Below are 14,587 nucleotides of genomic sequence, written 5' to 3' on the forward strand. Positions count from 1 at the left end.
AGTCTTAAACATGAAACATTTCTACTTTCTATAATGTGAGCACTGAATTATGTTGGAGATTTAAACAACTAGGAAAAAGCATCAGCTTGGCCTGGGATCAAATCCAACTAGCACTTCCTCGCCTGCGTCTGCCAAGCTAATTTTCCTCCTTCAAACAAACATTTGATAAATGGCTTCCCCACTCTCTTCTTACAAAACAGGATAACTCTCCTCGTCCTCTTCCTCTCGACGATCTCTGTCGTCCTTCCCCCTACACACACGCACACACACGCACACACACGAATCTCTGAGACAATTACAAACATCCTGCTTCCCATTTATCACCAACAATTAAACGGCACGGACGCTCGCTACTTCATAAGCAGAGAAGAGAGGGCAAGGAAAGCGGGAGGAGACGAATGCGAGCGGAATGAAGTAGAGTCAACAGTGAGAAAGAGAGAGGAAGGCTGACAGCACAATTAAGGTTTTTAATTCTCTGCTTGAGTGGGCCAGTCCAGTCTTTATGCTAATTAGGATGCCACGGCCATGTAATAAATCTCTATGATCCAGCCTCATTTCCCTTCTGTCTCTCTCTGTCTCTTTCTCGCACGCTTGTACAGACAACAGCACAGAAAGTTCACCGGTTACTTTTTAAACGGCTAAACTCTTCGGCTGCAGTGTTGATCATTTTGATAAGATTGTTATTTCTGTGCAGTTTTAATGCTTCACTGTGATCAGGGAGCCACAGTTTGTCTGCATACGCTGTTTACTTGGTTGGGCAAGCATTTGCCGCCTTGGCTCAACGCCTCCACCACATGCAGTTTCTCTCCCTGTTAACTCGCTTTATTAGTGTTTTTCAGGAATGTGGTTTGCATGTCCTGCACCGCTGGACTCCGCTGCATAAACGTTACGAATGCAGAACATTTTCGGTTCTTCTCTTATCTTCTCATCTCCATTTGACAGACACGTCTAATGATAACATCTGCAGATGGGAAGCAAACAGCACAACAATCCGCAGATAATTGGGGGCCGTGTTTAAAGACGACGAGAGAAAATGAGAGAGACCGATAAGTGGACAACTGCAGGCTCTTTGTTAAAGTAGCAACGAGCAGATATATTTTCACCCTCATTTAGGGCACGAGGACTCACTAGTGCCCTCCTCCCTCCCCTTTTCTTTTTGCTTCCTTGTAAGGTTGTCCCAAACCCAGTAAAAGACAGAAACACAGAATCTATGTAAAAATCAACTAAAAGTTTACTTTCATTAAATAAACAAAGGTAAAAGCAATTAACTAAGGTGGATTTTTATTCACACATCATCATTTTACACAACTCAGCCTTGCTGGGCAGCTCTTTTACCAATTATTAGCCTGCTTTTGGTTTGCTGCCCTTCTACGCTCTTCTGTAGGCTTAATACTTTCTCCCTGGGGGTGTCACCGTCAGCCATCTTGTGTTGCCTGACAGCCAAAATGGCTACCGCCCCAGCCACCAGCCCGAGGTGAAGTAGGTAGAGAGAAACATGGAGACCGGTCACCAGCAGAGAGAAGCAGACAGTGGCAACACACCAAGGCCCAGCCAGGATCAGCAGCAAGGAGTGATACCAGGAGCTGAAGACGAGAGCTGGGACGGACAGAAGGAACCTGAGCAACGTGGAGGTCATCCAGGAGTACAGAGACAGAGGCGATAAGAGGAGAGATACTGCTGCCTCACTCATCGATACTGCCTAAAAGATACAAAAGGTGGGCGTTAAATACACACACTATATATTTCTTTATAGCATTATTTATTTTTGTCAACCTACCTCACGAGCATTCATGTGCAAGGTGACACTAGATGTCTGAGTCTTGTGAAGCCCTGAAAAGTTAGCAACATACAGACACAACTTTACTTGGATAAGAGCAAAACACGACTGAATCAAACAAAGCTTTTAAACCTCATCAGTGATGGTTGCATTCTTTAAAAGACATCTACTTACATAGGAAGAGGAGAATGAGACTCACAGCCAGCAATAGCCTCATTTCTCCTACACAGCTTCACACTTACAATCCTGAAATCAACAAACAAAACAATTCAACAGCAACATTAAGCCTTCACTAAGGTTTAATGCCTACACTAGCCTTCACGAGCACTCGCACATGAATCTAGGACAGTGTCTGCATGGCTTAAAAACAACAGCAAGAGTTTAATTTCTCACCCAACACTGCTCCCACTGTGTATCAGCTCACTCCTGCTTCCTTCTGTCACACCGACCTTTATTCAGCAAAGTTTTCAGCTTTACTTAAGTAATCCTCTTGTGGAAGTTATGCAACATTCCCCCTTGTTGTGCCAGTTTTCCAACAAAAAAGAAAAGAAGCATGGCCTGAACCACTCCACACTGACTTTAGGGATGTCAGCGCCACCTGTTTGAGGGGAGGGGTGATATCAAGAATACTTTCACAGCTGAAAGATCACCTAGAGACTCTTTTCTCTGCATGTTTTGTGCATCTTTTGTCCTGTTTCCCACCTTCAACCAGTCACAGCAGATCGCTGCCCCTCCCTGAGCCTGGTTGTGGTTTCTTCCTGTTAAAAGGGAGTTTTTCCTTCCCACTGTCACCAAGTAACTGCACATAGGGGGTCATCTGATTGTTGGGGTTTTCTCTGTATTGTTGCAGTCTTTACCTTCCAATATAAAACACACTGAGGCAACTATAAAACTCAACTGAATTATATGAAACATCAAATTCATGCTTTTGTGCCAAAACACTTAAAAAAATGACTTGAGGCCAGCAGGAGGTATTTACCGTCACTGGAATGTCATAGTATGATGTGACGCTCTCCAACTCCAACCTTCACCCCTGTCTTTAAATGATCGTCCCACCCCCTACCCTCGCACTCCATTAAGGTTAAACCCCTCCTGTTATTATCAGCTCACCCCACCATTACCCTTCTCCTCCCCACTGAGACACCAAGGAGAACCTGCTACAAATAAATGCTGATCAGCTGTAATGTTGTCATGATTAAGTGGCATTCTGTCAGAGTAGGGGGAGAGGGAGGTTTACTCAAAGGGCCGAAGCGCACTAATAGTCTTTATGTTACCATTTAATGTCTTTCACCAGGGTTTGTTTATTTATTAGGTCTGTTCAAAATTGCAGGTAATGTTCATCATGACTTCAGCCTTTCACTTAGTACTAACAATCATGCTCTCACAGGCATTCCTGCCATAAAAATGATAAAAATCATGATACACCAGTTCAAGTTTTTTTTATTATGTTAACCCAGTGATGCGTGGGCAGTATGTTTATACACCATGTTTTATCTGTGTACTGTACAATGATTACTAACGCTTAAAAATACTGGAAACTATTTTTTTGTTTTGTTTTTGCAGCTTGTAGTAAATGTCGGTTAAAACCACAAGTCTGTTCGCCAGTAGTCTTAAACTCAAAAGTATCTGAGGTGAGAAACGTTACAGACATTTGACACCTTTCACTGCTCATTTCATTTACGGTAGATGTTTAGAAAAACTCGCTAAGATAAACTATCACCATCAATCTTTCTACCAAAGTGAAGTGAAGCCTAGAGGACGAACAGAAGGCTGATGACAAGAGTGTAAAACACACCACTGCTCCATCAACTGCTGAATGAATAAACAACATTTGAAGTTAAGAAAGTAGCTGAATTCATCTCAATCATCTGTCTTCATGAATGCGAAAATCATTTATTTTTGCTGCTTTTGCATTTTCAGAAAAAACATACAGACACCATGTGACACAGAAACCAAGACAGAAAAAAGGACATTTAATATAACCACATAAAAACATGATGAAAGCTGTAAACATGTGTACAGAGAATTAGTCATTCTTTACACTTCATCCTATTCATAAAAATTTTGCATCTACAGGGGAGAACAACAAGAAGAAGACATAAATATGTTAATAAGAAGCTGGAAGGTATAGTGTAAGAAGTCCCGTTTCATTTCAGACACACACCTCAACTCACTTTACATCAATTACATAAAGCTTACTCATTATGAAAATGGAAATTAAAAATTGTTCTACATAAAACAAGACGCACTGTACAGACAGGATCCTGAGACGTGATGCTCATAAATTTAATGTAACATGTATTTTGGGAATTCCGGACTAGCCTACGGACAATATTCCAAACAACAATGAAGGACTGATCATTGTCCATGTATCTGCATCACTCATTGGTTAGTCAGTGGTATTTCTTCAGCAAAGAAAGCCAGTGCGAATTCACTTAGGACTAGTAGATACTGGTAAGAAAGTGCTTTTTTCCCCCCCTTCAAATACTGGATGTGGAGAGAATGTCCTCCACCAGATGCTTGTATACCCAAGCGTCTCCCTTCAGCCTCTGGCGGCGGACCCCAACAACTTCGGGCCTTTGCAGCAAGCACACCTCCAGTTCAAACGCCATCGTCACCTTCCCGAAGTCACCCCAGGTTTGACATTTCAGAGTATACCTGGAGGAAAGGCAATGGGAACAATGTGGAAACATTAACATTTGGTCCAAGAGTGAGCAAACCAGTCAGAAGACAGGGAGGTAACGGGAATTCTTACCCTTTCTGTGTGAAGTCGATGTTTTTCTCCGGCAGGATGGAGAGGATCTGGTTAAGCACCTGGTCTGGATTGGTCTGACTGGTCAGAGTCACGTTGTACTGTGCCTGGTGGAAAACACAGCCAAGCCACTGATCAGAATTTCTATCATTTTGCTGTAAATTAATTGTCTTTGAATTTTTATTTTACTGATGATGGATCTGCTTTGGGGGTTTTCGGCTTTCTATTACCTTAATCTTACGTGGACCATCCCGCAGAGCTCGTCGCTTGTTTGGCGTGAGCATGGTTATCACCTTATCCAGACCTCTCTCCAGGGAACCAAACATCTTTCCCCCTCGTTTCTTCTTCCCACTGTCTCCTGTGACAGCCAAGTCCAGTGACCTGGACCTTAAGAGCACAGAGGAAAAAAAAAAAAAAAAAAGCCTCACTTTAGCTCAGGAATCCTGAACTGCCCTTCCCATTGGCTTACATGTTACTGGTTTCAAGGACTCAAGAACACATTTATGACCCATTCTTATGACTAAAAGTAAAGAATAAATTCTGTTGAAGGGAAAGCACCATTTAGGGAACCTTTACTCACCTCCGCTCTGGGCTGAAGGCTATGATTTCTACATTTGCAGGATCCTTGTTCTCTGCTGCTCTCTTCTTGTGCTCTTTGGATGAGCCGTCTCCACCTACCAGAAAAAAGTGCATTAAGAAAGTTGAAAACTTACTACCTTGCAAACACAGAACTTCTATACATATTGGTGGATCTGACTGAGAAAGCAAGAAACACCGAATGCTCATTTGGTTGGCTAGCCTAAAGAATACTTGCTTTTATTTGTGTCACTAAGCACAATAAAGACCACAGTTCATGTTTTATTCAGTATGCCTTATCGATTATCGATTTAGGCCATAAACTCATCAGGACTGTCTTCAGTGCCTGCTGAAGTCATGCATCAAGTGAGCACTAGGATTGTTTCACCATAGATTTTACACAGACGTTGTCACCACCCTGTGATGGCTCTGAGAAGGAATCCAGGTTTAATCCAATTTAACAAGCGGCAGAATTTTATAGCAAAATAATTTAACTATAAATATGTGAGTATTTCATTAACCAATAAGGAAAAATCAAACTGAAAATTGATAACTCATGTGAAATTCAGTGTCAAATAAACCCCTCTTATAATACATTTTTGGCTATGACTGTTTTGGTCAGATCGTAGTGTTAGGGAAATAACCGTGAAGCTCCTGAGAAGTATAGTCAGCTTGGGGTTTGAATGTTTCACTCACTGTCACTCAGGAACTCTAGTTTAAATCAAGAGCTGATCAAAGACAACACAAAAAATAAAGCATACCGCTAACACAACATGGATAAAGGTTTGTTTTTTACCAACCCCAAGGTCACTCAACAGGGAGAAGTGTTTGGAATGAGAATAAATTTGAAAACGCTTAGGTAACAGCCCTGTGCTCTTATGCATCGAACTGGCTGGCTTTGACACTGGAGTTGTGAACACAAAGGAATAACGATTTTGACACACACGCACACACAAGAGAGCTAGGCTTTAGTGGTAAGAGAACACATGTCACTACAGCCCACGTGGGACAGTGAGCAAAGGAAAGAGACAGCTACACCTGTCACAGCACACGCCTAGGGACAGACACGCATAGACCACTCTGTGTGTGTGTGTGTGTGTGTGTGTGTGTGTGTGTGTGTGTGTGTGTGTGTCAGAGAGAAATATGAGGACAAGTAAGTCACAGGTAGCACGTTTGCACTTTGCTGTAGTTTGCAGAGCAGGAGGCTGTAAAGAGAGCGGGTCTGAGCCGTATTCCGAGGATTCAACATCAACTAGGTCAGCTGCAGCGAGCTGGTGGCTGAATTTATAGAGGCATCTAATGAGGCTGGACATGTGAGCAGACAAGTCGCTATGACAAATGATTAAGACTTTAATGATTCTCCGTTCATATTAGTGTCCTTCATTCACAGATAAGTGAACAGAATTAGCTGCTTCTTGATAATAACCTCACCTTTGAGTTGACAGTGATAGATGTGTGTGTGTGTGTGTCCATTTTCAGTGGCAAAATGACAGCTAAATCACAGAAATATGAGTGGCTTTGGGATAAAAACAGACCCAATAAATGAGTTTATTACCAGAATACAATTTACTTGCAAATGTTTGGCATGTGGTTGTGGCACTTGTGATTATGAGAGCTGTGTAAGACCAAGCGAGGGACGGATAAATGAAGGGGGGGCAGGGGGTGAGTGGAGGAGAGGGGCAGCTGGTTAATGCGAATCTGATCTAATAGGCACTGCACTTCAAACCCTTGTTGAGAACAACAATTACAGTACAAATAAACTGTACGATGCCCAGAGCTCTGTACTGTCTGTACGGTACTCAATTTTCTGTCTTTGGTTGAGTGACCAAGAATCTATTAAGAAATGATTCTTACCTTTAGGTGTGGCCACACTGGGTTTGGGGCTGTTGATATTAGCATTTTGATTGGGTGTGGTCAACACATTCTTATTGAGGCGTGCATTCCTCTTACTGGATACAGGCGTTCGAGGTGGAGGCAAGGCAAAAATGTCAACGTCTCTGTCTTGGACATCATTATTCTCCTTGTTCTCGCTGGCCTGTTCTCGGTTCCTCTCTCTATGGTAGCGAGGTGTCGCTTTTCGCGCTCTCTCTGGGGTCGGGCTTGAAGGATGTCCTTTTTCCACCGATGGCGATACCAGCCTCTTTAAAAATACCAAAAGACAAATGATGATAATAATAATGGATTAGATTTATATAGCGCTTTTCAAGGCACCCAAAGCGCTTTACAATGCCACTATTCATTCTCTCTCGCATTCACTCACTGGTGGAGGCAAGCTATGGTTGTAGCCACAGCTGCCCTGGGGCAGACTGACAGAAGCGAGGCTGCCATATCACGCCATCAGCCCCTCTGGCCAACACCAGTAAGTGGCAGGGTGAAGTGTCTTGCCCAAGGACACAACGACCAGGAGAGAGAGCCCGGGGATCGAACTGGCGACCTTCCGGTTACAGATACGCTTCCCAACCCCCCTGAGCCACGGTCGCCCCCAAATGTGGTGTCTCAGAAAAAAAGCTGCATTTGGGATTTATCTGAACTGCATTTCAGATAGCCAGAAAGCACCCAAAACCTCATCCCCCTGCTTCTTTCAGGTATCAGCTGGAGAATTTCTTATTCATTCAGTATCTGTAACTTCCCGTTCAGACTGTACTTTCTGACATACGGCAGTAAGAGAGAAATCAGGGATTGGTTGCTCTCTGCTTCGGATTAATTAGGTGGTTATTTGGAATACTTTTCTATGTTTACCACCCTGGCGAGAAAAGTGGGTGTCCTTTCCATTTTTAAACATTTAAACATCTGCCTCCCCTTCCCCACAATGGCTGGTTTGTCACTCTGCCTTAAAGCGTGGCCACTTGGAACGACTAAACGCATCCAGCTTCTGACGTGGTTGGACAGCGTGTCTAAAGAGAAGGCTTTCAATCCGAGTTTACCTTTTTCTTCAGTCTACTCATTTAGACACATGAAAGAAAAGAGAAATCTATACTTATAGCAACTTCCACATACCGTGTCTTTTTTTATGATTCCATCTGGCTGACCTCTGACCCTCTGGGGTGTGTGCTGTGGAACTGAAACCCAGGGGCAATCATCGATGTAGTCTGAGCAAATGTCCAAGGAATCCACAATCAAAGCGTCTTCATCCTCACTGAAGTGCAGAGCTTTTCTGGTCTAACAGAGATAGAATAAAAAAATAAAATCCATAACAGCAAAATGTATCAGTATCAGCTGTAAGCAGCTTTAAAAGAGCAGAGCATCATGGAAGCTCTGGTCCTAAATCTGACCTGTAGTCCCTGATGCAGAGGCGAGCAGGAGTCCTCACAGACAGCTGGCTCAGGGCGCAGGCGGACAGGCTTTCCCCTCTGCTTCTTAGACAGCAGCAGCAGGTAGGTGGCTGTGATGTGGTTATATCGCCACTGTGGGAGATAATTTAAGATGTATTTAAGTAGATGTCTAACAGAAATTAAGTACAAGTTCTAGTATAATATGATAAATACAACATAATGATGCTGAAATATGCATATACAGACACACACCTCCTTCACCAGCGCTGTGGTGCTCTGTCTTGATCGCTTCATGTTTACTGCCATCTCAGTGATACAGTCTTCATCCATGTAGCCAAGCTACAAAAGACAAAACAAAGATTAAACTGTGAACACACAAAGCTACAAACAGACAAATTTTATTATCGTCACCAAGGAGGTTTTTCATTGATTCAGTTTGTTTGTTTGAAGGATTATTCAAAACAGCTGAAGAAGGTTTTGCATCAAAAATGTGTTCACAGAGGTTCAGGCTTGGCCTAATTTAGTACCAATTAACTTTTGGAGTTCATCTGGATCCAAGATTTTTGTTTTGAAGGATTCTTCAGGATTGCAGCAGAGGGCAAAACTGGTCATTTCCTCACAGATCCATATCACAGTCCTATCTTCACACATGCACATCACATAAAAATAAGAAAACTTGGACAAAATCTCAAGAATATATCACAAACTAATCTGGTTCCACATCATGTACAGTGTGGAATTTTCAGCCTTGGTGGAGATGTGCATTTGCAGACTGTTCTTGTTTCATACACTAATCCCGATGAAAAAAAGAAAGTGATGTTAAGGACTATGGTAATGTCACAGAACAATGACTTGTATGCTGACTGGACAATCTAAAAGAAGGGGGGAAAGCCTGAAAAAGGCTGTAAAAGCGATGTCACAGCAAACGCTACCATTTGCAATTATGAGTTTTCTTATGCAGTTTTTTTTGTGTGTCTGTCCATACCGGCTGCCTGCTGTACCACTCCACAGGGCTGTTGTAGTCTTTCATCACCCAGGGATGGTCCAGCAGCTGTCTGACAGTCAGACGCCGCTTTGGGTCCACCTGCAGGACACATACAGAAACTACAACTCAACCTGCACAAAACTACATAGTCCACAATCTGTAGCAGAAACAGATTTGCCTTCAAATCTTGGAAAATGCTTTTAGGTTTACTGAGAGTAAGAGGTGTTCTGTTATAATAAATTTATGTGGCAAATGCATAATTGCATCTTACTGTAATTCAACCAAAAAAAGAAGATTTGCACCTCAGTTTTAATTAAAAAGAATCAAGTTTTCTAGAGAACAGTAAACAAATGATACATATCACAGGTTGAGAGGCTGACAGGTATACAAAGACAAGAGCAAATAAACTGACTGACCTGTAACATTTGGTTGAGGAGGAGGATACTACCTGGAGAGAGCCACTTTGGGTTATCATATGTACCCCTCTGAAAATAAAGAAGACATCAAGAAACCCATTAAAAAATAATAATAATAATGATAAGACAACAGCTTGCTGTGAGTTTCCTTGAATGCCCACAAAAATTGAGGAGCAGCACCCGGAACTTAAGGGAAAGGTTTTAAAAATAAGAGTGCTCTTACTGTAATCTTCCTGTAGAGGATCATGCAGTTGTCATCATCAAAGGGCAGGTGTCCACAGAGCAGAGCGAACAGCAGTACTCCCATGCTCCATACATCAGCCTGGGAGGAGGGAGTTACACACCACACAGCGGTATTTCAGCTTCATGCGTTACAGATAACATTTCACAGCTCAGTTGCACTGAATTGCACGCCAGCAAATGTGATCACGACACCATGAAAAACTCGAACCGTGGAACAGGCAGGTATTCATAAATCTTGGTGAAAGCCAAATGCAAATACTGCGACTTCAGAAATTTTTGAATTAAAACCCCAGCATTTCTAAAAGTTGTATTTACCAAAGAACATGTCATACCTCTGATCCAATATACGCTTTTCCCTGGATAAGTTCAGGAGCAGCGTAAGCAGGGCTCCCACAGCAGGTCATCAGCTCATAGCCCAACCCTCCCTACAAGAGGCAACAACATGCTATTTAGGTCATGATTATACACAGCATCGAGTACAGCATGCATACACATGTCTAAGTTTTAGTTATGATGTGCTACACAACAGTGTTCCTTTTATGATTATTTTACTCCCCATGCTTCTGAAAAAATAAAATGGATGTTTGTCTGAGATTTTTTTCCTCATTGCAACATCCATAAGTATCAGGATACACTAAAGCCTTATCCATAACTAACTACTACATTTTCCAAAGTAGCTAAAAAAAAAAAAAAATCCAAACTCACAAACAACCTTTCAGAAAGATATTTAGGACCCTGGGTGGTTTTTCTGTGTTCAATATGATTGGAAAAAAGATATGCCTGGTAATCAAATTTTACATAAGTGCTGCTTTGTCTCACGTCGTGCACCAGTGTAGTGTGTTATGCATGGAACTAGTTTGTACAATAGACTGAGGAGTACCTTGGTAAACAGCAAATGCCTTAAGAACGTTTTTCCCTCGCCCTGATGCTAAATATTTATAATACACACAAAGAGGAAAAAGGAATTTGGTAATATACCTTAGGTTTGGCACACAAGCCAAAGTCTATAAGCTTCAAGTTGTGGTCTCCATCAATCAATAAGTTTTCCTAGAGTTCAAAGAGAAAAACTTTAAGATTCATATTACAGCCACAACTGATCTATGACACTTTTTGGTGGTTGTTTTTGTTTGTTTGTTTTTTTACCGGTTTTAGGTCTCTGTGTGCGTATCCTTGGCTGTGGACATAGGCCATTGCTGACACAATTTGCCTAAAAAAGACCCGGGTTTCCTCCTCAGACAGGCGGTCCTTAGCTATGATGTAGTCAAAGAGCTCCCCACCAGGGCAGTACTGAAAGTAAAATGAAAGATTGAGGGAAAGAAGAAAAAAGAATTCAGGATTTTTCTGGTTCAAAGCAGGTTTTGGGGATAATTATCTCAACTAGCCCACATATAGTTGCATCAAAAAAAACTGTGTTGCCTTACCGAAAAGAAATTTGTGGCTTTTCATGTTATTTTAGGTCATTTGATAAGCATAAAAGTCAATATCACTTAAAATAAGTTGATAATGATAACATAGTTTTATTTACCATTATTATTATTATTCAAATTAAATTCTGGGGGAGAGGAGAACCCCAGAAATTGATCTTAAGCTTATATTCATTCTCACATAACACATTGCTTATGCCCTTACCTCCAACACCATAAATATCTGGGTGGAGGTCTCTATGACCTGATACAGTCGACAGATATGTTGGTGACTCAGGTTCTTCATGGCTTCGATCTCCACCTTCACACGGGGTAGGTCATCCTAGGTGAAACACAGGGATTTCTTGTAAATTATTTATACATACAAATACTGTTTACTGCACTGTACACTTTCTTTCTTTTAAAAAAAAAAAAAACAACATTATTCTTTGTTTGTTCTGCCTATTTGAAGACGAGCAAGAGCCGCGAATTGTGCTCAAGCGAAATACTGAGTTATTTCAGAAGAACCACTCCCATACTAATGTTTTCTGAAACCTCTTGTTCTAGACAAGGTCCGGTTTGCAGAGGAAAATGGGGTGTTAGAAAAGCTTCAGCATTACTTGGAAGGTAACAGGACAAATGCCAGGGCGTGACTTTTTCTCCCCAGATTAAAGGTTCAACTCAGGGCGAGGTCATCTTACTCTTATTGTAAACAAATGAATGCTTGAGCAAACATAACAGTTGAATCATTAGTCGGCCAAAAAGATTTGAATTGCAGTTCCAGCACATAGTTATTGAAAAGTGCCAAATGTCAGTTGTTGATTTTTATAAATGATGTGTCATGACTAATTGACCTGCATGCACCTAAACCAAAAGGCCAGTGAAACTGAGTTAACAGTTACAGACATTTAGGAACAAAAGTTAATAACAAATTTAATTCTGATAGAAACACAAATTTATTTTACTGCTTGGTGCGATTGGAAATCACCAGTTTGTTGTCAGACAAACATGAAACAAATTTTATTGGCTGAACAGCTGTTATTGCTGATAAATGGACAACAAATGCAACCAATAACTTTCTGATCTGTGTTCTAGTGGCTGAAATTGCATTAGTGTAAACTCTGAATTTAAGATAATCAGAATACTTTATTAATGCTAAGGACATTATGTGGTTAGTGTTGCTCCAAGACAACAAGAAGAGTAACATACTGAACTAAATTAAATATCCAATACATTATCAAAGTTACAAAATAAAGCCAAGAGCTCCAATATATACAAATAGCTCAATCTCCAGAACATTACAGAAATTACATATGATTGACATTTTACTCTAAAATTATTTTTGTAGAGGATGTGGAAAAGGGTGTAACTATGGCAGTGTGTACTGTGCATTAGATGGAGGAGTTTTACAGCCAGGAATGATTCCCTCTGTAGTTCATAGCAGTTTTAATAGTAGTTTAACTGGTACATATTTGTAAATATTTAATCTTTTATTTGTTTACTGCTTGTCACTCCGTTTCACTATCAGATCTAAATAAAGACTGAACTGAACTCTTACAAGTATAGACTAATGGCACCAACATACAACTAGGCTGCCTCACTTTTGAATGCAACAACTTGTGATAATTGTTTCTGACATTTTATACTCTGAGCTATATTTTTGTGTTTGACCCTATTTTTCTATTGCCGGTTTCATTTCTTACCCCAAGATCCTTTTTATTCATGATTTTAATGGCAACCTTCTCTCCTGTCAAGATGTGTCGACCCAGCTTGACTTTAGCGAAACCTCCTGGGGAAAAAACAGAAAGAAAGAAAAAACACACACAGGGTTCAGAGAGGATACGATACAGATAGTAATTGTTTTCTTAAATGCATCAATTAACCCTTGCATTACCTGAGCCGATAGTCTCATAAACCTCATAATATCTTTGGAGCTCGTCCGCTCCGCGATGCTCCGTCCTTTCTATTGGCATCTTCCCTGCTCCGGCGCAAGATGGTAAACTTTCCTGGAGAGGAAAATGCTTAAAATTGGCAACAGACACGAAAAAACTACGTTTGGCACTCACTGGTTATCGGTTTGTGACCGTTCAGCTAGCTTAACGTCAATTACTGCATAACTGTAGCCAACATAAATCATTAATACCGCTTGCAGTTGGTAAAAGTAACTACAATAAACCTTAACTGAACCAAAACAGTACTCGATATTCTGCATTTACCTGAACGAAAACAGAGGAAGACGGCAGCGTCAGTTAACCACACGGTAAAGCCCGAGTCCGGCAGACCGATGTTTTGTTACAGAAGTTTGAATTTCGCACGTTGACGTGACTACATTTCCTGCTTCCGGTTTGCGCTTCGTGCTTCCCCCTGTGGTGAAAAAGAGTACTGCAGCTGTAAAACAAAAAGCACAGTTAGTGCAACTTTGTTTTCATTCTGCAGGCTGGTTCACAATCAGAATTACGTTAATTACCAAGTTGTTTTTTTTATACAAACGAGTCAGGGGTTAAAAAAAAAATCGAACATGGTATTTATATTTGGTGTTATATTTGGTTCACTTTACCAGTCAGAGACAACATTAAAACCCCTGACGGGTTAAATGAATATCATTTTCATCATCTTGTTACAATACATGTTCTGCTTGGAAACCTGTGCTTTATTATTTATGTGTATGTATGATCTATTTGCTAAATGCGTATGCATTTCTATTTTAACTTCCAAATAGGATATAAGAAGGTACAAAACAAACATATTTGCCCCTAAAACCCAGATTAGTAGTTTGACATATAGCTAAATACAGCTAAAGTAGCACAGTAATATATTCTAAATGCATACAAAAACTACAAATACTGGTTAAATATGGTTAAATATTGGAGTACATATAGGAAGGACTAATGGCACTAGTCTGGTCAGATATGTACAATGTGGGTTAATGCATTTCTGTTGGGCTTTACACGGTTCAGTAGTCCAACAAGCCACAAGTTAATACACACCTCCCAGCCAGTCAGAAATCATTTATTTGTTTTGGTATGCATACACTCATCCCTGTAACACTGAAATCTCTTTTTCCTACCACTGTGTAGGTCCCGCTTTTGCTGCCAAAACAGGCCTGACCTATTGAGGCATGCACTCCGCAAGTCCTCTGAAAGCATCCTGTGTTGTCAGGAAC

At 41.0% G+C, this 14,587-nt stretch overlaps 1 protein-coding gene across 1 annotated transcript; it reads right to left on the minus strand.

Moving 5' to 3' along the window:
- Positions 1-3,660: 3,660 nt before the first annotated feature.
- On the minus strand, positions 3,661-13,778 carry melk (maternal embryonic leucine zipper kinase). The gene is made up of 18 exons (XM_085276951.1): positions 13,641-13,778; positions 13,319-13,430; positions 13,128-13,213; positions 11,651-11,767; positions 11,165-11,308; positions 11,000-11,068; positions 10,354-10,446; positions 10,002-10,100; positions 9,779-9,847; positions 9,363-9,461; positions 8,630-8,716; positions 8,378-8,509; positions 8,103-8,264; positions 6,960-7,245; positions 5,110-5,203; positions 4,760-4,916; positions 4,533-4,636; positions 3,661-4,435 (listed from the first exon to the last, which is right to left on the minus strand). Exons 2-18 carry the CDS (start codon positions 13,395-13,397, stop codon positions 4,258-4,260), a joined length of 2,055 nt encoding a protein of 684 aa, XP_085133077.1. The 5' UTR covers positions 13,398-13,430; positions 13,641-13,778; the 3' UTR covers positions 3,661-4,257.
- Positions 13,779-14,587: the final 809 nt, after the last annotated feature.

This window comes from Mchenga conophoros, linkage group LG6 (assembly GCF_057382185.1).
Source record: "Mchenga conophoros isolate Kocher_MC1m ecotype Shallow Benthic linkage group LG6, M_conophoros_male_GT1.1, whole genome shotgun sequence".
Taxonomy (NCBI): domain Eukaryota; kingdom Metazoa; phylum Chordata; class Actinopteri; order Cichliformes; family Cichlidae; genus Mchenga; species Mchenga conophoros.

Coding starts and splice junctions, on each gene's coding strand:
- melk (XM_085276951.1), bottom strand. CDS start 13,397: ATGCCAATAGAAAGGACGGAGCATCGCGGAGCGGACGAGCTCCAAAGA. Junction 11,768..13,127: donor TGAATAAAAAGGATCTTGGG/GTAAGAAATGAA, acceptor TGTTTCACCTAG/GATGACCTACCCCGTGTGAA. Junction 10,447..10,999: donor GCTTGTGTGCCAAACCTAAG/GTATATTACCAA, acceptor TGCCTCTTGTAG/GGAGGGTTGGGCTATGAGCT.